The sequence below is a fragment of the Betta splendens genome, chromosome 21 (genome assembly GCF_900634795.4).
Source record: "Betta splendens chromosome 21, fBetSpl5.4, whole genome shotgun sequence".
Classification (NCBI taxonomy): Eukaryota; Metazoa; Chordata; class Actinopteri; order Anabantiformes; family Osphronemidae; genus Betta; species Betta splendens.
The window spans coordinates 10,456,202-10,480,051 of NC_040899.1; the positions used below are offsets into that span (position 1 = coordinate 10,456,202).

Consider the following 23,850-nt stretch of genomic DNA (forward strand, 5'->3'; position numbering starts at 1 on the left):
GCAGCCTGGAGCAAAGCCAGCCTCCCTCCGAGCTGCTGACACCACTCTGTAAGTGGATGGATAATCAAATGTTCAGTTACTGTATGTGCAAAGAATGTGATTCCCACAGGAAGCAAAGCATTTTTAATATTCAGTATGTAACTATATGTCATTGACTGTAAATGTGCTGCAGTGGAGCTGGGTCAATGCCAGTGGGTGGCAGCTCTGGCACAAACGTACTGTGACTTCGAAATCCTGGTGCGTCCAAGAAGACCGACAACCAGTCACCCGCAGCACCACATGGCCAAGTTCACAGATCAGGTACAAGAGACAGAGGTTTATTCGTTATCAGGCCTCTATTCCTTAAAGCATAAAAAATCTTATTTGGTTTCATTTTTGAGTAGAATCCCCTTCACTCCAAAAGTAACAGTCTCATCTCAGAGTGAAGCAGTTTGTGTTTTCTGTCTCCCCAACCTCTACAGTGTGGCGCAGTGGGTGGGAGGCGTTATCCAATTCAAATCCAATCCAACTTTATTTATAGGAGCACTTTAAAATCAACACAGTTGGCCAAAGTGCTGTACACACTTAAGATAAATACACATATACACACATACACATATCCATGATGGATGTTAGTTTACCAACATCCTTCTGTCCACCACCTCCTCCATGGACTCCAGTGTGCAGCCCAGCACTGAACCTTCTTGTTGAGTCTCTTCCTGTCTCTGCCTGTACTGCCCCCCCACCCAGCACACAACTCCATACAGGACTACTGAGGCCACCACAGTGTCATAGAAAGTTCTCTCTGCACAGACCAAAGGTCCTCAGGCTCCTCAGCAGGTGGAGGCCTCTGGCCCTTCTTGTACAGTATTGTTAGACCAGTCCAGTTTACTGTTTAGGTGAACACCCAGGTATTTAAAGGTGTCCACAGACTCAGTGTCTGAGGCTTTGGTGTGAGATATCTGAGACACAGGTGTGTGCGATGGAGGGGGCCTTCTGAAGTCAAGAACTAACTCATTTGTCTTTGGTGTTTAGAATCAAGTGGTTATTCTCACACCACCCTCAGAGATGACCCACTTGTACTCCAGCCCACCCCCAGTACACAACCCACAACGGTGGTGTCATATTAGAACTTCTGCAGGTACTTAAGTTTAGCCACACACCTAATGTCTGTCACACTACATACCCAAAAGATTAGTGATCCACAGCAGTCAGGTAAGTTATGACACCACTGAAAATTGTCACTTGGAATGTACGTGGAATCAATAAGAAGGAGAAACGATTTAAAATATTTAATCATTTGAAAACCCTACAAGCAGACATTGCATTACTACAAGAAACTCATATTATCAAAACTATAGATTACACTCTGGCATCAACAGAGTTCCCACGTGCTTACTTAGCCAGTTACAGCTAAGCCGGTTAAGAGGGGTCGCCATCCTGATAATTAAAAAGATCAACTTCATTCATAATGATAATGATATATAATCATTAATATCCTGATAAGAAACATTGAATATTGCGTAGCTAATGTGTATGATCCTATTGTTGACGACACCTCTTTCTTTCACAGCGTCTTCACATCACTGTCTGCTCACTCTGGTTTCAAACCTATAGTAGGAGGGGACTTTCATTTAGTATTTAACCCAGAGTTGATCAGGCTAAGCAAAGCTGTGAGCAACAGGAACTGGCAATCAGTACAGACCTTAAAACAGTACATGGATGATTTCAGTCTCTGTGACACATGGCATTCTCTTCATCCTACATCCAGGGAATATACCTTTTTCTCGCTGGTTTACCACTCTCACTTCCGTATAGGTTAGATTTTAGTAAATAACTCTTACAAGACGTCTCTAAAACCAATATTCAGTCTATCACAATCAGTGATCTAAACCAGTGTCCATTTCTTTGATTCATTTCTGCACACACACCCCAAAGCACACCAAAAAACATGACCCTCAGTGCTCCCAGAGGAGTCCAGGTGATGCAGGTCGATGATGCCGTTGTCGTCACAGATGTACAACTATGGATAAAAGCAGAAGGTGTCAGTTAGTCATGCAGGATGTGCAAAGAAGTGTTGTGTAGCTGTGAATCTTTGGCTAAATCCTTAGGCTTATTTGTTTACTCCCTTCTTGAAGTTGAACTCCGTGCCTTGTATTGAAGTTTTTTTTTTGTTTTTTTTTTTCATGTTCTTACGTTTATTCACATTATAGTTTAGTAGTGATGGTTGATTTTTCCATTTCCAATTCTTAATTCAGTATTTACATTATTTTGAAAAAAGTGTCAAAAGGTGTCAAGGTTTATTGTTTGTTTATGTTTTTATTTCAGTTTTAGGATTGTTTTTAAAATTTACATTGTGTTTAGTATCCAACAGCACCTTTTCTAAATTCAGTAACAATTTAAAACAACCATGTCCATGTTCTGGTCCACACTTGTTAGAGTAAAAATATTTTTCTCAAAATATATTTTATATAGTTATATATTTCTCTTTTGCTAAAGCATAAACTAGATTCCACATCCACTAGATGGACCAATTATGGATTAAATAAGAACCTTTTATTTGTTATTTGCCCATTAGGGATATATTTGCTGTGTGGTGACCAACATCTAACATCAGCTAATACAGCAACAATGCAGAGTTACTAAATGAAACCATGGTTTCAGCCAGACTGACTCAGAGCTGTGACACTGTGTGACTGTGTGTGTTGATGCTACACTACAGAGTGATGATCACAGTCTCAGTGGAGCTTCACAGGGAACACTGGATCTGTAACACTGAGTTTAGTTTAATATTTTTGAAAGCAGGACAAACTGACTCCAACCTTCACTGACCTCACAGTCTGCAGGAACTCAGGCAGAGCTTCTAAATCCTTTTAGTAGGATAGTAGTTTCCTCTCAGGTCCAGTTTTGTTAGTTTGGACGGGTTGGACTTCAGAGCTGAGACCAGAGAATCACAGCTGATTGCTGACAAACTGCAGCTCATCAACCTACATAAAAAATCAAAGATGAAACCGTAGAAAACTAGAAAACTGGCTGTGTCTCATTGGTAAATTAGGAACTAGAAGGTCCAAACAGCAGAACCAACAGAATGCAGGTGAAAACAGCAATAAAGGCTCATTAATATCAACAACAACATGCTGCTGCTTCAGCTCAGATGTCTCCAGCTCCACCACTGGCTCCATCTGAACTCACTCATGTTGTGCTAACACATTTATCTGAGCTTCTATAGCAGCAAACAGAAAATGTTCTGCTGACGGTACGGAACGATTTTGTCACAGAAACATTTTATACTGAGGAAACAATAAATGGAGTAGAACTGATGGAATGATTCAAACAAACAGATCCAGAACCTGTTTACGGCTTTGTGTCTTTGAATATTTGAATAATTATGGAGAAAAGTGTTAGAGTATCAGCTGCTGATCATAAATTTGATATTTTTTTACGAGCGGCTTCGAACGTTATCAGGCCATTCAATGGTCATTATCAGTGGTTATCAGCCCATGCGTATGGGCCGGTACTGAAGGTACCTACCTGCAGGCACCTACTGGCCATACAAATGGGCTGATAAGTTCTGATCAGCCCATTCGTTATGGGTGATAACATCCGAAGCGGTGTTTTGACTGATTAAACAAGTTTTGGCTTTTATTCTTAGCAATAAAATAAAATAATGAAACAACAACTGAATGTAACTAAAACTAAACAGTGAAGGGGTTAAACCACAGAAGGAGAAAACAGACTTGAACGTTCACATCATCACAATAACCAGAACTAAAACATGGAGTCTGACCTCAGAGTCTTCAGTCGACAGTGAGGACTCTCCAGTGCAGCACAAAGAAGCATCACTGATGAGTCTTTTAGCTTGTTGTAACTCAGGTCCAGTTCTGTTAGTTTGGAGGGGTTGGATTTCAGAGCTGAGACCAGAGAATCACAGCTGATCTCTGACAAAAGGCAGCTTCTCATTCTGAATAAAGGATCAAAAATGAAACCGTACAAAACAAAGTGTCAGTTCATACCATTTAGTGTCTCATCTCACCCACAAAACAGGAAGTCTAACCTCAGAACCTCCAGTCGACTGTGAGAACTCTCCAGAAAACCACACAGCTGCTTCACTCCTGAATCAAACAAGTCGTTGTCACTCAGGTCCAGTTCTGTCAGTTTGGACGGGTTGGATTTCAGAGCTGAGACAAGAGAATCACAGCTGATCTTTGACAAACGGCAGCTGCTCAACCTGAATAAAGTATCAAAGATGAAACAGTAAAAAAGTGTCAGTTGAAAACATTCAGTGTCTCATTATGTTTGGAGCAGAGGTATAGATCCTAGAAGAACCAGAAGGCAGAACCAACAGAATGCAGGGTAAAACAGTAACAAACACTCATTGACATCAACAACGAGAACATCCTGCTGTTTCAGCTCAGATGTGGTGACATGTCCTTTTCAACTCTGCAGCTCCACCACTGGCTTAAATTTATCTGAGCTTCTACTAAAGATCCGACAGGTGACACATTCATGACACATAGAAACAAACAGACAATGTTCTATTGATGGAAACGAGAGTGTCACAGAAACATTTTATACCGAGAAAACGATAAATGGAGGCAAACTGATGGTAAGACTAAGATCCAGAACTCCTCTTTACTCCATCTTGAGTTTGAATATCAACTACCAATAATAAACAATTTGATATTTTCTGACTAATTAAACAAGTTAGTTTTAATTCTTAGAGATAAAATAAAATAATGAAACAAAGACTAAATAAAGGTAAACTATAAACAGACTTAACAAATGAAAAAGAAAACAGTCTTGACCATGAAAACCCTCAATATCCTCAGATCAGTAGAACATCAGCCCTACGTGTCACCAGAACGTTCACATCACATTAATCAGAACTAAAACATGGAGTCTAACCTCAGAACCTCCAGTCGACAGTGAGGACTCTCCAAAAAACCATACAGCTGCTTCACTCCTGAATCCAACAGGTCGTTGTCACTCAGGTCCAGTTCTGTCAGTTTGGACGGGTTGGACTTCAGAGCTGAGAACAGGAAGTCACAGCTAATCGCTGACAAACTGCAGCTCATCAACCTGAATAAAGTATCAAAGATGAAATAGTTCAATTTCAATTCAATTCAGTTTTATTTATATAGTGCCAAATCTGAAGGCACTTTACAAGGTAAGGTTTAAGACAATACACAACTAAACCCAACAAATCCCACATACAGCAAGTCTATAATTGTCACAACAACAAGAGCAACAACAGAGCACAGGCAGGATGGTTGGATCCATGTCAGACACGAAGCTCAGAGTCTGTTGATAAATGTAGGTGAGGACAGAGTAAGGGAGAGAGAAGGGGGGGATCTCAAACCTGAACAGGGAGAGGAGCTTGGTAGCTAAAAGCTCTGCCTTCCATTCTACATTTAAAGACGCTAGACTCTTTGAGAATGAAGCATTCTGTTGTAACTAGCATAAGGAACTATGAGATAAAAAAGAGCTTCATCATTACTGACTGACTGTGTCAGTACAACATTCCCATCACATTAACCAGAACTAAAACATGGAGTCTGACCTTAGCGTCTCCAGTCGACAGTGACGACTCTCCAGTCCAGCAGACAGAAGCTTCACTGATGCGTCTTTTAACTTGTTGTTACTCAGGTCCAGTTCTGTCAGATGGGATGGGTTGGACTTCAGAGCTGAGACCACAACTTCACAGTGAGTGTCCGTGAGTCCACATCCAGAAAGTCTGTGATGACAGAAAATAAAGTCTAATAAAATAACAACTATGAACAAAACTGACTTTATGATGAAGAAACAGCTGTAGCTCAGTTGATCTCATCCATCACAAAGTGTGAACCTCTGTTAGTTCCACCAGATCCCAGGTATTACGACCAAAGTGTGTCTGGACAGAACCAGAATCAGAACCAGAAGAGCCAAAGACAGATCATTAAAACATGTTGCACATGCTACATCAACTATCTAACCCTCAGGAAAAACTCTCTCAGAGTCAGAAGATACTGCTGTTCACTAACTTTAGCTTTAACTAACAGCTGCTTTGATCTGATCTTCAACAAATACATTTTCTAGGAACCAGTAGTTAATGTTTTCACTCTCAGACATTCGAGATTATGTGTGTGAGTGTGAAGTGTTTCTGCAGCTGAAGCCACAGTGTTAAAGGTTAGTACAGTATATCACTGATCACAGTAACGTTGGACTTACTGAGCTTTTCTGCAGTTCCTCACAGCTGGGATCAGTCTCCTTCGTCCCTCAGCTGATGTGTTGTACTTGTTCAGGTCCAACTCATCCAGAACCTCCTCTGACATCTGCAGCATGTAGGCCAGAGCTGAGCACTGGATCTCAGAGAGTTTCTTTTTCTTTCTTCTGTTCTCTGACTTCAGGAACTCTTGGATCTGCTGATGGACTGAGTGGTCGTTCATCTCCATCAGACAGTGGAAGATGTTGATGCTTCTGTCTGGAGAGATTTTATCACAACTCATCTCCTTCAGATTGTTGATGATTCTCTGGATGGTTTCTGGACTGTTCTATGTGGGACCCAGCAAACCTCCTAAGATTCTCTGGTTGGACTCCAGACAGAGGCCATGAAGGAAGCGAACAAACAGGTCCAGGTGGCCACTCGGACTGTGGAGGGACTTCTTGACAACATTGAGAAATTGCAAAAGTGAAAAAGTGTAATGACTTCCAAAATGCTTCTCCTCCATTTCCTCCATCTTCCCATTGGTGTAACAGTGCATTGCGTAAACAGCAGCCAGAAACTCCTGAACACTCAGATGAACAAAGCTGTAGACTGTTTTGTGGAAGATCACACTCTCTCTCCTGAAGATCTCAGTACAGACTCCTGAGTGAACCAAGGCCTCTGTGACGTCTAGACCACACTGCTCCAGGTCTTCTTGGTAGAACATGATGGTTCCTTCCTCCAGATGTTTGAGCGCCAGCCTCCCCAGCTTCAGGAGAACTTCCCTGTCAGCCTTCGTCAGCTCCTGTGGACTGGTCTCATGTCCCTCATGGTACTTGTTCCTCTTCCTCTGGGTCAGGACCAGCAGGAAGTGTGAGTACAGGTCCGTCAGGGTCTTGGGCAGCTCTCCTCTCTGCTCTGTAGTCAACATGTGCTCCAGAACCGTAGCAGTGATCCAGCAGAACACTGGGATCTGACACATGATGTGGAGGCTCCTGGACGTCCTGACGTGTGAGATGATTCTGCTGGACAGATCCTCTGTGGATCTCCTCCTGAAGTACTCGTCCTTTTGGGCGTCGGTGAAGCCTCGTACTTCTGTGACCCTGTCCACCCACGTAGGAGGGATCTGATGGGCCGCTGCGGGTCGGGAAGTGATCCAGACCAGAGCCGAGGGAAGCAGGTTCCCCTGGATGAGGTTGGTCAGCAGCACATTAACTGATGACCTGTGTGTGACGTCAGACACCAGCTCACTGTGGCTGAAGTCCAGTGAGAGTCTGCTTTCATCCAGGCCGTCAAAGATGAACAGAAGCTTCAGGACAGCGAGCTGCTCTGCTGGGACCTTCTGGAGCGTTGGATGGAAAACATGAAGCAGCGTGAGAAGGCTGTGCTGCTGATCTCTGATCAGGTTCAGCTCCCTGAACGACAGCAGAACCAGAACACTGAGGTCTGGGTTTTCCCGGCCCTCGGCCCAGTCCAGAGTGAACTTCTGCACCGAGAAGGTTTTTCCAACGCCAGCGACGCCGTTGGTCAGAACCAGTCTGATGGGTCCGTGTGGGTCCGAGGAGGCTTTAAAGATGTCGTGGACCTTGATGGGAGCCTCATGGAGGGTCTTCTTCTTGGAAGCTGTCTCCAGCTGCCTCACCTCATGTTGGGTGTTCACCTCCTCACTCTGTCCCTCTGTGATGTAGAGATCAGTGTAGATGCTGGTGAGGAGGACTCCACTTCCTGTTTCACCTCCTTCAGTCACACGTTCACATCTGCTCCTCAGACTGAGCTTATGTTCATCTAAAGCCTCCTGCAGTGCAACATCTGCGGAAATAAGAAGAAACAACAGAGACTGAGACAGGGAATGATTGTGACCCACAAATCATTCACTGATTTAGAAAATGTGAGTATGAAAGTATCAAAACAGTATCTATGAAAACACACAGAACAACTGTGACCATATCAAAGGCAGTCTTATGACATCATCAGACATATGTTCAGTCTTACTTTGGATGGTGCTGGTCTGATGGCCCGTCTGCTGTCCAGCTCTAGTTATACATCTCTGTTCAAACTGGTGAAAGAAGGAGTCTTCTGATGTTCCATACTGTTCCCAGAAGAGACATAGATCACAGCTGCTAAAGACTGGATCCTTCAGAACCTCCTGACAAACAGTGCAGCGGGATGTCTGCTCCTCCACAGGAACACAACTCCTCTTCTCTCTGTCAACATATTAGTTCACGACTAAAATCCCTTGTTGACGCTGATGATGATGAGTCCAACACTTTTCCTTTTTCACTGTCCTATAAAACATTTACTCATCTACCATCCACACGTGTTTGCTCTGGACCTTTAGGAACAACGTGTGCTGGAGAAAACCTGAACTCAAAGGACCACTTACTAATGAGTCAGAGATTAGGCGCCGAACAGTTCAGTTCTTAACATCTTTACATTTATGTCAGCAATTAGGACAAAGAGACAAATTAAGATTCTGTTGAAGTGTGAATTCTAACATAGAGGCTGACATGTTTCACTACAGAACCACCATCTACAGAACATTTTGTCTTCGTCATCTAAGCTTCATCTTTCATCAGCTCATTTAAGAGAAACTATCTTACTTTATGCCAAGTTTAAGAGTAAACCATTTAGGGGCATCTTTGGACCAGTTACTCTTCATGGACACACAGCTGGATGCTGGAGGTTCTGCTCTTTGTCTGTTCACATTAGTCACAGATAGATTCTCTAATGAAGGTCATTATGTGGCTCTAAGCATAAACTACTGCTGTTGCAGATCATCAGGATGATTCACACTTCAGATCAGTTCAGAGTCCAGCTGTTGTCTTAGATTAACGGCTGTCAGAGACACTGAGACCAAGATCAAACAAATTATTTCTGTTATCAACTGTTATTTAGATTTTAGCAAATGTGTGAAAACAAGACTGTTCAGTCTCACGTCTACACACGTGAAATTGATATAGAATATTATATGGATGATCACAGTCAGGTTAACATAGAAAACCCATACAGTCAATAAAAGAAGATCAGAAGCTACAAGGTTTAGATCAGCTCTTACTTTATGCCTGAGGCTCCAGGTTCAAATCTAAAGCGTAGAGGAACATCTATGGACCTGTCACTCTTCATAGACACACATCTGGATCCTGGAGACTGTGCTCTGTCCTCTTCCTCCACACAAACACTCATCTGAAAATCCCAAAGACACAGAGCTAAACACCTGGTGTGACTTGTATTAGATGACAGTGAATCTCTCAGTCCTAAGACCTCCATCCACTGTAGCAGTCACACCAAACAACAGGACTTATTATGTTTCAGATGATTTTGTGTGTGTGTGTTTGTGGTTTCAGCTTAGTCATACTTTTAGTCTTTCTTGTGCAAGGCTGTTTGGCACAGTGGTTAGAGACTTGTGCTCCTGATGCTGAGGTTGTGGGTTTGATCCCCTCGGAGGATGAGGGAGAATTTCCTTCAGGAGACCCATCCGGTGTAAAAACTTGCCAAAACAACCAGGCCTGATGAGATAAAACCAAAAGCAGTTACCTATTCTTACAATTCACGAGAAGTCACTCATCTATGCATTAACCACTGTGTTGGACACAATCCAGCTTTCCTTTATACAGACTCTGCTTAACTGCAATGTTAATATTGTTAATATATTATTTCCTTGTGTGGAGAAAAACTGAACACAATTTCGAGCATAATAAGGCCTACTGGTAAAACTTTGACAGATGTACGGGCAATTTAGAAATGCTGCTTGAGGAACCTCAATCCACCTACAATAACTTCTGAAATATAGGTACAAAGGTCCATTTGGTCCTTGGTGCTTCAAGGCATTTCTCATTTCCCATTTTCTCATTAAATGTTTAGAATTTGAATTTAGAAAAGACTAAGACTTTCAGTTTCAGTTTCATCACTTCTCTTTTAGGATGGCTCTATTTTTCAATGCAAAATTATCAAATAGGCTGTTACAAAAGACCTCATAGTGACTCAAGTGCCAATGCAGGGTAAACAAATTTCGGTACACCCTTATCTTACTATAGTAGGATTCATTAAAATGTAACTTTTTTTTATGTTTTTGGGCTGTAAACTTAACTTCTTCTAAGTTGTGTCCCCTTTATGTGTGAATACCACGATATCTTAACAGGTATACTAAACATACTTTTTCTTCTGTTTCATTCAAACATAAAACCTTGTTTTCATTAAAGAAATACTTCACCAATTTTCAATGGGGGTTGACCAAAAACATGTTGAGTAGTATTAAAGAATGAAGGCAGCTTTCTCCATAATTTCCATGCAAATAAATTATCATTTATTCCTCTGTATCAATCCACCAGGGCAGCTGAAGATGATGTAAAACACATCATTCTCAGCTGCCCTGGTGGATTGCCGTGTGCTCACAGAATACAACTAGTGCTTCCTGCTTTTCTCTGTACCTGCCCCAGTAACAGTCCAGCTGGGGGGGGGCTCTAGCCCTGTTAGATGATCAGTTAGAGGCTCTATTAGAGGATCTGTTAAACGGCACCCGTTCTTGGAGCACGAAGGAGCTGCAGACCGGCTGAGATGTGCCAGTCGACCCTGAGCCGAGCCGAGCCGAGCCGAGCCATGCCAGCCGTGTGGGAGGCAACCATTCATTTAGAACGTTCCCATACAGTGTTCCTCTAAGTGTTTGCTTTAAACTAAATGGTCAGACAAGGCAATAGTTTCTAAGCATCATTAAAAATCTTATCACTATTAAAACAGTAAAAACCAGTAATACACAGCACTATGCTACTTCTGGTGTTTCGCATTAACTCCTGACCCTGTGTCTGATGACAGACTTCCTTCTCTTAGTTACAGCAGCTGTTTGAAACAGGAAAAGGAAAAGCCTATTACTCATCCCTCACTTTACAAATGCTTCTCAGCGTATTCTAATTGCTTTGACCCGTGACACATACAGTGATTTCGTTATTTCCCCAAACTCAGTTGTTAGAACATTGGCTTGGGATGCAGAAGGTCTCAGGTTCAAGCCCACTATCACCCACATATCACCTGGCAAACATAACAGATCTCAACTAAGGAAAAAACCCACGGGTGCTGATTTCTCCCTAAGATGTCAAGATGATTCCACCCCTGCTAGTTTGTCAACGTTACCAGGTCAAGTCATACCAGTGTATTATTGTGCTGCTTTATGCTCCATGTCATGTTCTTTGTTTTTTGGTGCAGCTCTGTTTTAGTTCCTTTGAGGTGTAGTACCGTGAGCCAGGTTTTAAAAACTGAAACCTCTGTAACCTACTTCAGCTTCATTCCATATTTGTTTGTGGCTGAGAGACAGTTGAGACAATGTGCTCCCTCCACAGAAAGCACCAAGCATCCGTCCTTCCCCAGCCGTTCTCCAACAGCATGAACGATCCTGTCTGTCGGAACTGCCCAATTCATGTAACAAAAGCAGCCGTCCACACACATGACTCGATGTCAGCTACAGCGAGCCGATCGATTGAACACCCGGCCAGTTTCCTAGGTATGACCAGAAAAGTCAGTACTCCTAGTGTTTAAAGGTAACCAGCCTGCTGCTGGTTGTTTTGTATTAGTTGTGTTGTATGAGTGTGTGTGTCTCACTCTTGCTAGTTTGAATTAACTCAATTAATTTGAATAGGGCCTGGAACTATGCACCAAATCAAGTTATTAATAATCAAAGTTGACTATAAGGCCCATACGCTATTACAGTATGACATGGTAATTTTGAATACTAATAAATACTAAACTATACAGTAAAAGTACACAGATCTTTGTGGGGTGATATTACACTTCTGGTAGAACAAGGAGAAAGTGGTCTGGGCCTGGAACCCTGCACCAAAGTCAAGTTATTGATCATCAAAATTTTACAATATGACATTGCAGTTTTAAATACTAATAAATGCTAAATTGTACAGTAAAAGTACACATTTCTTTCTTAAGTTAAAGTGTACTACCTCTAATACAAGGACATACTGGTGTGAGTCTGGCATTATGGGCCAAAATCATTGTAATGAAAGCCAAACTAATACTGCTTTTTAGCATTAGATGCCAGTTTAAGCTAATACATATTGTCACGTTTCATGTCATTTCCTGTTTTTACTCTGAAAGGACTTCCTGTTCCCGTCTCAGCTGTTTCACATCCCTGTTGACTAGGCACACCTGACAATAACCCAGCAATCAGACTCTGTATTTAAACACCACCTCAGCCCACAATCAGACGCCAGATTGTCAATTCTCTGTACGACTCTCCAGCGTTCTAGTTACCGTCTCATGTTGTTGATCCTGCTCGTTCCTGACTACCGATTTCTGCCTGGCCTGTTCTTGTACCTTCGCTTGGAGATTGACCTTTGCACGACCGTCTGACCAGTGAGTTGCCTAGTCCCTACCTGTACCGTCGCTGAGCTTCCTCGTGTACCGAACCATTGCCTGCCTTCTGGACCTGATCTTGTTTGTTCCTTGCCTGTGCCTAAAGACTGTGCCATTCTGTGTATGACCTGGACTGATTGACTACGTTTGTGCAAATAAACTCTGATTCCTTCCTCCATACTCCTGTGCGCTGTGCATTTGGATCCTCCTCCGTATGTTCTGACACATATTAAAATACACAGTGAACGTACCCAGATCTTTATTAGGCGACAGTTTTCTTGTTTCTTATACATGCAATATTTTGTTTGGTAGTTTTCCATATTTTGAACAAACCAGACGTCTCGTTATGAAAAGAGAAAGTCGCGACGAGCGTGTTTTGTGCTCTGCTGTAAAGCGCGTAATACGGGCGCAAGACGTTTTTGAAGCGCGGCTGGCTGAACGACGGATCAATGACTCAAAGACGGCAGATATCCGTCGGTTGGGTCCGTCTCTACCTGCCGTTCTGCTGGTGAATGTAGTAGTGTTTGCTTGTTCTCTTAACAATAAGTAACATTTAGGACATTGACATTTTCCTCCCGCGGCCTACATTAACAGGACAAGCAGACTGTAACACTGTGCAGTACTTACAGCAGTTTCACCTTCTTCCGTGTTCTCGTAAACGCAGTCTGAATCCCGTTCTAGGAGCTCCGCACTGTACGTGTGTCTTCTGTTCTCACTGCTGCTTCTCTCATCGCCTCAAACCGTCCGTTCTTCATATTAATCCACCAGATATGACCTGAATCGAAGACAGTCTTGGTACCGTCGGTACCTAAAACGCTCCGGCCCGTTTAGACGTCACGTCTCCACTATGAGTGCTCCTCCTTAGCAGCGCGTGACGTAGGCAAACCAAGCAGAGAGGGTGCGTGGTGCGCTCGTTTCTCATATCGACTCTCTGACTCTCAGGATGCGCGTCTATTACCCGTTTCTACTGGGCTTTGTAGCGGTGGCTGCAGTGGGTAAGTTCAAACAGTTTTTTTTTCAAACGTGGAATCAGTGTTCTAGACTGATTATGAAATGCTTCCTTTTTAATATAGAAATTACATGACATGGAATAGTGTAGGTTGAATTTAAGTTCTAAACAGCTGGCCTCATTCAAGGGTTTTATTATGGCTGTATAAATGTGGACCACCTTCTGTTCGATTTTCCCCCCTTTAACGCTTCTCGTGTGCTGCGTTCATGACCGTCGAACAATTACCTTGTGGCACATTCACTGTTCTCCCCAAAGTAATTTCCTAATCCAATACTATTTCCTGTGGCATCACCATGAACTAGCATCCTCAGTTGCTACGGGGAGCTACAGAAAAGTCGACAGGACGTCCACACGGAAGCTTTTCTATGTTCCATTTTAAATTCCGCAGTGATACCAACAAGTATTCCAACACTTTTTGATACTTTTTCAGGTTAAAAGACAAAAATGTCATCAATGACTTATTTTAGAACAAAAGCATATCAAAATAAAATCCGAATCCTAGGTTTTTCTTATGGCACAAAACATTTAGAACAGTCGGTGTGAATAAATGAATGCTGTCTATATCCAGACATGGATGCCGGTGTCATGGCTGGGTTAAATTTTCCAGTTCTCTCTTCCTTCCCCTTGATTAATTTTCTCATTGGACAGACAAATATGATTATTTGGCAAATAAAGTAAATGAAAGGGACTGGCTATTCTGATGCTGAGCTCCTGTTGAGGAATGTGGTGGCTGCACGTGTGATGGTGGTATCAGACCTCAAGAACTTTGTTTGGGTTTGAGGATATAAAAGAGTATTGTGTTCTGTGTTTTGAGACTCTCTTGTTCTGAATTTGTGAATTGATTTTTAATATTTACTGTTGTATTTGTTGTGGTCATTATTATTACTATTTGTTTGCTTGTTTCTGTAAATCTATTATACTTCTTTCCCCTCCCTCCCTCGTCTCTCTCTCTCTCTTCCTTCCCCTCCCTCCGTCACCCTCCTCTCTTCCTTCCCCTCCCTCCCTCGTCTCTCTCTCTCTTCCTTCCGCTTCCTCCCTCGTCTCTCTCTCTCTTCCTTCCGCTCCCTCCCTCGTCTCTCTCTCTCTCTTCCTTCCGCTCCCTCCCTCGTCTCTCTCTCTCTTCCTTCCGCTCCCTCCCTCGTCTCTCTCCTCTCTTCCTTCCGCTCCCTCCCTCGTCTCTCTCTCTCTTCCTTCCGCTCCCTCCCTCGTCTCTCTCTCTCTCTCTTCCTTCCGCTCCCTCCCTCGTCACCCTCCTCTCTTCCTTCCGCTCCCTCCCTCGTCTCTCTCTCTCTTCCTTCCGCTCCCTCCCTCGTCTCTCTCTCTCTCTCTCTTCCTTCCGCTCCCTCCCTCGTCTCTCTCTCTCTCTCTCTTCCTTCCGCTCCCTCCCTCGTCACCCTCCTCTCTTCCTTCCGCTCCCTCCCTCGTCTCTCTCTCTCTCTCTTCCTTCCGCTCCCTCCCTCGTCTCTCTCTCTTCCTTCCGCTCCCTCCCTCGTCTCTCTCTCTCTCTCTCCTCCGTTCTCTCTCTCTCTTCTTCCGCTCCCTCCCTCGTCTCTCTCTCTCTCTCTTCCTTCCGCTCCCTCCCTCGTCTCTCTCTCTCTCTCTTCCTTCCGCTCCCTCCCTCGTCTCTCTCTCTCTCTCTCTTCCTTCCGCTCCCTCCCTCGTCTCTCTCTCTCTCTTCCTTCCGCTCCCTCCCTCGTCTCTCTCTCTCTCTTCCTTCCGCTCCCTCCCTCGTCTCTTTTCTCTCTCCCCTCCCCTCTTCTCTCTTTTTCTGTCCCTCCCTCCCTCGTCTCTTCTCTCTCTCCCCTCCCCTCTCCTCTCTCTCTCTCTCTCTCTCTCCTACCTACCTACCTCAGTCGTCTCTTCTCTCGTCTCCCGACGTAACGCGGAAGCACGGCGTGAAGTTCGCCGCCGCTTCTCCCTTTTCCGTCGACGAGTGCGCAGTTGCTGTGGCTGCGGTGGTCGCTCAGATTTAATTCAGCTTCGAGGATGAACGGAGCGGTGGTAATTTTACTAGACAGTGTGGATACAGTTCACCAACTGGTCGAGCGTGTCATTGTCATTAATGGCGGATTCATTCCCGTGTCTCCTCTCACGCAACCTGCCAAAAGAATAACTCTGTCCAACGTCCCACCTTTTATTAGCGATGACCTGTCGAGAAAATAACCACTAGGCACAATAAAATAGTTTCTGTCACCAAGAAGTTGCCATCGGGTCGCAGACAACTCGAACTGCGTCATGTGATTTCTCTCTGGCGCGCTTCAAAATCGTATTGCGCCCGTATTACGCGCTTTACAGCAGAGCACAAGAGACGCTCGTCTACTTCCTCGTCTGATCTGTTCAAAATATGGAAAACTACGAAAGAAAATATTGCATATATAGAAAAAGTGGCCTAATAGAGATCTGTGTGCTTTTACCGTGTATTTTAGTATTTATTAGATGAAACTGCAGTTTAATGCTAAAAAAGCAGTATTTGGCTAAGATAAGATTTTGGTCGATAATACCAGACTCACACCAGTATGTCCTCGTACTAGAGGTAGTACACTATAACTGTTTTCTTTCACTGTGCAATTTAGCATTTATTAGTATTTTAATGTGCCATGTCATACTGTAACATGGCCCTTACAGTTAAATTTGATGATTAATAACTTGACTTTGGTGCATAATGCCAGACCCACACCACGTTCCCCTTGTTCTACTCGAAGTGCACTAACACCACACAGGGACCCATGTACTTTTACTATATAGTTCAGTATCTTTTAGTATTTAAAAACCTCATGTCATTCAGTATTACTGTACTGTGCTGTTTTAGAAATCTGAAAAAAAAATTAATGTAAAAGTTATGACCACATCCCAAGGGAAGCTTTTAGAGTTTATGGTTTGCATCAAAGCAGAAAAATATGTCAGCACGAAAGCAAGCGATTATTGAACACAGTCAAAAATGCAAATCACACCTCTGTTTTATTGTTGTTGCTTGTGTGTTTACACAGAACTGCATGACGCCGTCTGCCAGACGCAGCCAGTGAAGGTGGAAGAAGGCGGTGATGTAACTCTACACTGTCACCTGAGTCCATCCTTCGATGTGACTGGTCACACAGTAGAGTGGATGAGAGTGGATCTCAACCAGGTCGTCCATCTGTACAGACACAGGAAGGATGACACCAGTTCACAGATGGATCAGTACAGAAACCGGACCAAGCTCAACCATCAGAACCTGAGCAGAGGAATCCTGGACCTGCATATTACCTCAGTTCACCTGTCTGACAGTGGAGAGTACAGATGCCATGTCCCAACACTGTCAGCGAGGTGCACCCAGACCCTCACTGTGGGTAAGTCATCCACCTGTACCTAATAAAGTGGCCAATAGCGTCTCTGATGATCCAAAACTCCTCAAAAGCTTTGTCTTCCTCTTAAAACAGAACGAGATGAACATGATTCCAGGACAACCAAACCTCTAAAAGCGATGGAGCCTCAGACCCCTGGTAATGTAGAGTAGAATCAGTTCAGTGCTGTCATTCATCACATCAGGAAATCAGATCAGAAACAGCAGTGAAACAATCACATAGCAGGATAATACAGGTGAGTTTGCCTGAGGTGAATCTGAGCTGCTCCTCTCCTCAGATGCGTCGGCCGCTGAACCAGTGAAGGTCCCTGCTGTCATCTGTGTCTCCATCGCTGCTTTCATCGTCCTGACTTAGGAAACATGAGGATCGATCCGTAAGTTAGAAACACTCCTGCATTTGAAACCACAGAGCAGAGCACAGACGTTTTATTACATTAAAGTTCAGGTTTTTACCACACTGCTGCTGTGGTCTTACTGGTTTTTGTTGAAGGGGAAACCAGAACAACTTTCTCAAACTGAGGTTCTTTCCCACAGGTCACTGTTCAGAGAAGAAGGAGATGGTGACAGATGAATGATGAACATAAACTGCTAAGTGATTCATTAAAAAACTGGACAAACTGGATCATCACATAGTGAGGAACAAGGTGAAGGAAACAGTTTATAGCAGGTACCAGTGAATTCCAGCCAGGATTTGTCAGGGATTTTATACAAACAAACTGACTGTGACGCTTTCATTTACTTTACTCTTTATATTATTTTACTTTAAGTCATTATGAGCAATTCAAATCAGTGTAATCAAAGTTATGATTATTGTAGATCAGGACATTTAAATATTTTATAAACATTGTCCTAAATCTTTGCTTTTTTGCTACCTTTTGTCAGTTACTTGTCATGTGTGTTAATGTATGACATTATAAACACAACAAAAGACCAGAAATCTGTAGATATTTTGTTCTGACTGGTTAATTATGACTAGTTACTAAACTATTACACAGTTCAGCAATAATTACAAATCCTTTGAAATTAAAAAGCTAGTCAGCTTTTTCATGATTGTCAACAATGCACCATGGTCAACTTTTTAATCTTCCTGTCAACTGCCCAATTCATGTAACAAAAGCAGCCGTTCACACAGCCGATCGATTGAACACCCGGCCAGTTTCCTAGTTATGACCAGAAAAGTCAGTACTCCTAGTGTTTAAAGGTAACAGCTGGTCTGCTGCTGGTTGTTTTGTATTAGTTGTGTTTTATTAGTGTCTGTGTCTCACTCTTGCCTGTTTGAATTAACTTAAATAAAAATAATTGGTTTAAATTTGTTTGTTGAGTTGTCTGTTAGATACATTCTATTCTGGTCTATTTTTTTCTGACCTTCTTCTTAGTTCTCTATTCTACCTTTTTGGTTTAGTTTGATTAGATAACAAACAGTCTGTTATAATTGTCATCTAGGCATTTTACGTTGTGTTGCTTCCCTTTCTCCCAGCAAACTTGGGTGACAACAATTACGGTATAAGATGCTACTTTAAAGTAGTAATAAATCCAATTATCCGCAGTGGAATTACACAGATTTCTGGGAGGTGAGAGTGTGTTAACTCAAGGAAACACTACTGTAAGTCTAGCATTATAGACCAAAGTCATACTGTTTTGTAGTATTAGATACCAGTTGAAATTACTAATGAATGTGAAAGGATAGAATGAGATAGAACAGGATGATTCGCTGCAACGACGCATGAAAGAATTACGGCTCACTTGAAGACGGCAGATATCCGTCGGTTGGGTCCGTCTCTACCTGCCGTTCTGCTGGTGAATGTAGTAGTGTTTGCTTGTTCTCTTAACAGTAAGTAACATTTAAGAGTCGTCTGTTCTCACTGCTGCTTCTCTCATCGCCTCTAACCGTTCGTTCTTCATATTAATCCACCAGACATGACCTGAATCCAAGACAGTTTTTGTACTGTCGGTACAGGAACACGAAGCAAGTTGCTGGATCCACAAAACGTAACATCTCCTGACACAAAATAAAAACAAAACCAGAGTGCCCCTGGAGCCCTGGAAGCTGAGCCATAACAGAGCTACTGTAACTCCTTACTCAGGATGTCCTAACAGCTCCTTAAAAGCCTACAGCTAACTAAAATGCTCCAGCCAGAGTTCTGACAGGACTTAGAAAGAGAGATCACATTTCTCCTCCATTAGCTTCTCTGCACTGGCTGCCTGTAAAATGTAGGATAGAATTCTCCTACTCATCTAGAGTACAAAACACTTAATGATAAAGATCCTTCTTATCTTAAACACCTCATAGTTAAGTAAGTGCACTCTACCGGACCTGGCAATAAAGTTCTTTCTGATATTGATCTGATTCTGATTAAAAGCACCATGTCATACAGTATTACTGTACTGTGCTGTTTTATAAATCTGATAAAAAAAGTTATGACCACATCTCAAGGGAAGCTTTTAAAGTTCACGGTTTGCATCAAAGCAGAAAATATGTCAGCACTAGAACAAGAGATTATAGAACACAGTCTAAAATGCAAATCACACCTCTGTTTTATTGTTGTCGCTTGTGTGTTTGTTTACACAGGACAGCATGACGCCATCTGCCAGACGCAGCCAGTGAAGGTGGAAGAAGGCGGTGATGTAACTCTACACTGTCACCTGAGTCCATCCTTTGATGTGACTGGTTACACAGTAGAGTGGATGAGAGTGGATCTCAACCAGGTCGTCCATCTGTACAGACACAGGAAGGATGAAACCAGTTTACAGATGGATCAGTACAGAAACCGGACCAAGCTCAACCATCAGAACCTGAGCAGAGGAGTCCTGGACCTGCATATTACCTCAGTTCACCTGTCTGACAGTGGAGAGTACAGATGCCATGTCCCAACACTGTCAGCGAGGTGCACCCAGACCCTCACTGTGGGTAAGTCATCAACCTGTACCTAATAAAGTGGCCAATGGTGTCTCTGATGATCCAAAACTCCTCAACAGCTTTGTCTTCCTCTTAAAACAGAACGAGATGAACATGATTCCAGGACAACCAAACCTCTAAAAGCGATGGAGCCTCAGACCCCTGGTAATGTAGAGTAGAATGAGTTTAGTGCTGCCATTCATCACATCAGGAAATCAGATCAGAAACAGCAATGAAACAATCTCATAGCAGGATAATACAGGTGAGTTTGCCTGAGGTGAATCTGAGCTGCTCCTCTCCTCAGATGCGTCGGCCGCTGAACCAGTGAAGGTCCCTGCTGTCATCTGTGTCTCCATCGCTGCTTTCATCGTCCTGACTTAGGAAACATGAGGATCGATCCGTAAGTTATAAACACTCCTGCATTTGAAACCACAGAGCAGAGCACAGACGTTTTATTACATTAAAGTTCAGGTTTTTACCACACTGCTGCTGTGGTCTTACTGGTTTTTGTTGAAGGGGAAACCAGAACAACTTTCTCAAACTGTGGTTCTTTCCCACAGGTCACTGTTCAGAGAAGAAGGAGAAGGTGACAGATGAATGCTGAACATAAACTGCTAAGTTATTTATTAAAAAACTGGACAAACTGGATCATCACATAGTGAGGAACAAGGTGAAGGAAACAGTTTATAGCAGGTACCAGTGAGTTCCAGCCAGGATTTGTCAGGAATTTTATACAAACAAACTGACTGTGATGCTTTCATTTACTTTCTCCTTTATATTATTTTACTTGAAGTCATTATGAGCAATTCAATCAGTGTAATCGAAGTTATGATGATTGTAGATTTTATAAACTTTGTCCTAAAGCTTTGCTTTTTTGCTACTTTTTATCTTGTCAGTTACTTGTGTGTGCTAATATACAACATTATAAACACAACAAAGACCAAAAATCTGTGATGTAGTTGTTCTCCTTTGCCTTGTTGTTATAGCAGCATCTAATTAAAACTGGGTAGCGATCTTCTCTACTAGGGCCATGAAGTGGATTCTATCCACTAGTAGCCCAGGGAGGCAGCTTCCAAAGTCCCGGATGGGCGCATATGAGATACCTGAGATGTGACAGTGGATGAGACCACCTTCAAAAAGGTGACCCACAAAACTGGACACAAAAGCTAACCAGTTTTAATATGCTTTTATCAATTGTAACCTGAAATACTAAAAGGAAAAAATAACCTGACTTCTCTTGTGAATTTTCTGTGGTTATGAGTGAGAGATAAGAGGTAGTAAAACTGTTTCACTACCTCTTATCTGCTGTGACTTAAGGTGGTGAAAACGTTCCACTAAAACCAAGGCTGCTTGCTACAAACCAGTCTCACACTGCCCCCTACTGTGCACTTTGACTGGCCCACATTATTCTGAATTCCTTCTGTCTTTGATTTAATACCTGCTGGGACGTTTATGGCTCATGTCATAAAAAAAATTCTGTTGCTCGTCTTTATTCTAAAATTCCTTTTTTCGCGTCTTTACTCTTCTACACTTCCTTCACAACTGCAACATCTTTGCTTCATGTCAGCAACTCCTGCGTGGTCTGCACGTAAGAATAAATGAAATGTCTTCGCCATCCCTCTAGCTGCACTACGAGGTGTTTATATACAGAAAACAGAAGCGAATTCGCTTGCGGCCACAAGTCAATGTCAGGCATATCTCTCACAAAAAACAAAGGGCTTGTGATCAGTGACATCCGAAGCTTCAATTCTCTGGAAGTGATGACGTATGATTGAACGAGGTTCAATTCTCTATAAAAAAGACTAGGAGATTTTAAAAGCAAGGGTCAAACTGGACCTGAACAGTATACTAAAACACACTCACTATGAGCGGGAAAACAAGACTACAATGGCCTACAAACTGGACTGGAGGGAAGACCCAAAAAACGACCCAGACACAAGCTACGCAACAAATGTGTGATTTTATTAAACGACAATACATAAACATGTACCAAAACATAATAAGTAACTGAAACACACGGCAATACAGGGAAAATACATACACGATTGCTAGAGGCTCAATAAACTAAACATAAAAAGTGACTTGATTAATTACAACCCCCAACTAATAACAAAAGGCAGGACAGCTCAAACAGGCATGGGACGCCTGCAAACAGTAACATTTGTGACGTGCTATGTATAACTGTAATGCGACAACAAAACACAAACAAAAGCCACAGGGACAAGAGGTGATAAATAACTCAAAATCACTGCCATGCAGGAGCCCTAAGTAATCACTTCTCACTAAAACATGCAACAAACACAAGGACAACATAGAGACCAGACAAAGCTTGACCAAAACAGACACAACTTCTAACAGCAACCTCAGTGTAACACCAATAACAAACCAACAAAGCCTGTACCCAAACCAGAAACTTAAATACTCACTAAAACAGGTGACACTATTCAACCTAATAACAGGAAATGACGCCACCGGAAATGATAAAACAAAGAATCAGCCAAGAGGGCATTAATGCAACGTGAACCAGAGTGCCCTCTGGCGGTCTGGAAGCTGACACGCAACAGGAGAGGCCTTAGCAGGATTTGTGGTGTGTTTAGGTGTGTTTATAAAAACCTAATTAAATTACTTGTGTGCTTATACCCACCTCAAAAAGCATTTTTATTGCCCAGTTTACAAGCAATTATAAAAGGAGAGAAATACGCTTTACATATAAGTTAATTATTAAATAATAATATTAATAAACGGGAGGCAGTGACCTCACAGCACAAGCATACTTCCCTCAGTGGACTGTTGTTCTCTATATTACTCTTTTTATAAATATCAATATATTAAATAAAATTAATCACTCAAAAGTGTATTTTGCTCAAAAGATCACAATGCTACCTGACAAAAATGTCAAATAGTATTATTAAGAAGGCCTCAACTTGAGTTTAAAACCAGAATAAAGCGGTTCATTAGGGTAACGTCAAACTGCAATTTGTATTTTTGGCCACCAGATGTCACTAAAGATACTGCGTTGAAACCGTAGAGTAATGAACCCTTTCTCGATACAAGCTTCAGTGCATAAGAAAAGCTTCATTTGGACATCACTAGAAGAAACAAACCACGACACAGGTCAGGAACACGTAGCAAGTAGCTGGATCCCCAAAACGTTACATCCTGCCCTGGAGCCCTGGAAGCTGAGCCATAACAGGGCTACTGTAACTCCTTACTCATAGGATGTCCTAACAGCTCCTTAAAAGCCTACAGCTAACTCAAATGCTGCAGCCACAGTTTTGACAGGACTTAGAAAGAGAGATCACATTTCTCCCCCATTAGCTTCTCTGCACTGGCTGCCTGTAAAATGTAGGATAGAATTTAAAATTCTCTTACTCACCTACAAAGCACTTAATGATAAACCTCCTTCTTTTCTTAAAGAACTCATAGTTTCTTATGCTGAGCACTGGGCTTGTGGTTCCTAGGTTTGAGATGTTGACACACTCTCCACCTTATTATTTTATTTTATATGTGTTATTGTTATTATTATATTGGTATTTTGCTATGTTTGTGTACTTTGGCTAACCCTGTTGTTTTTTTAAAGCACATTATAAATAACAATGGATGCATAGTCATCAAAATGTCTTACAACACACCCTGCATGTTCAGAAAAACTGGATGTTCTACTATAACTTAATATACAAAGTGAATATTTGTATAGTTCATGTTTTTGTAGACTTTTAACAACGGGAATGATATATTTTGGTAATGTTACAAAAATGTTACATACACTGTATTTTTCTAAATCTATTTAAATTAAATTACATAACTTTAAATAAAATTTAAACACTCATTTTAGAAATGGGGGCTTTTCTCAGGATGAACCTTTTTTCCTGGCCAAACAATAAAGTTAGTTAGTAGTTAGTTAAGTAAGGTAAGACATATTACTGTCCCAGCAGTGGTGTATGGTTACCAGTGTCATTGTTCCAAATTATACATGCAAAACCAGTACGACTGCCCTGCTGAAATTCCTGATATCTCCATTTTAGCAGTACAATGGGATTACATTTCACCCGTGTTCTTGTTGAGGCCCAACCCTCAGAGTTCCTGCTGAC

The 23,850-nt window shown here is 42.2% G+C and overlaps 1 protein-coding gene, 1 long non-coding RNA gene and 1 pseudogene across 2 annotated transcripts; 2 read left to right on the forward strand and 1 right to left on the reverse strand.

Annotated features, from left to right (window-relative positions):
- Nucleotides 1-1,256: 1,256 nt before the first annotated feature.
- On the reverse strand, nt 1,257-13,355 carry LOC114847010 (NLR family CARD domain-containing protein 3-like; annotated as a pseudogene).
- A 44-nt stretch (nt 13,356-13,399) lies between these two features.
- Nucleotides 13,400-18,172, forward strand: LOC114847581 (myelin-oligodendrocyte glycoprotein-like). Its single transcript, XM_055505324.1, has 4 exons — nt 13,400-13,509; nt 16,511-16,849; nt 16,940-17,002; nt 17,142-18,172. Exons 1-4 carry the CDS (start codon nt 13,458-13,460, stop codon nt 17,216-17,218), a joined length of 531 nt encoding a protein of 176 aa, XP_055361299.1. The 5' UTR covers nt 13,400-13,457; the 3' UTR covers nt 17,219-18,172.
- Nucleotides 18,173-20,057: 1,885 nt separating this feature from the next.
- LOC114847815 (uncharacterized) lies at nt 20,058-20,627 on the forward strand. The gene is made up of 2 exons (XR_003784277.3): nt 20,058-20,159; nt 20,320-20,627. It is a non-coding gene; the product is annotated as an uncharacterized LOC114847815 (long non-coding RNA).
- The last annotated feature ends 3,223 nt before the right edge of the window (nt 20,628-23,850 follow it).

Excerpts from the sequence above, each read along its gene's own strand:
- LOC114847581 (XM_055505324.1), top strand. The coding sequence starts at position 13,458 with ATGCGCGTCTATTACCCGTTTCTACTGGGCTTTGTAGCGGTGGCTGCA. Across the intron at positions 16,850-16,939 it reads CACCCAGACCCTCACTGTGG|AACGAGATGAACATGATTCC; the intron begins GTAAGTCATCCA and ends CTCTTAAAACAG. Across the intron at positions 17,003-17,141 it reads GATGGAGCCTCAGACCCCTG|ATGCGTCGGCCGCTGAACCA; the intron begins GTAATGTAGAGT and ends TCCTCTCCTCAG.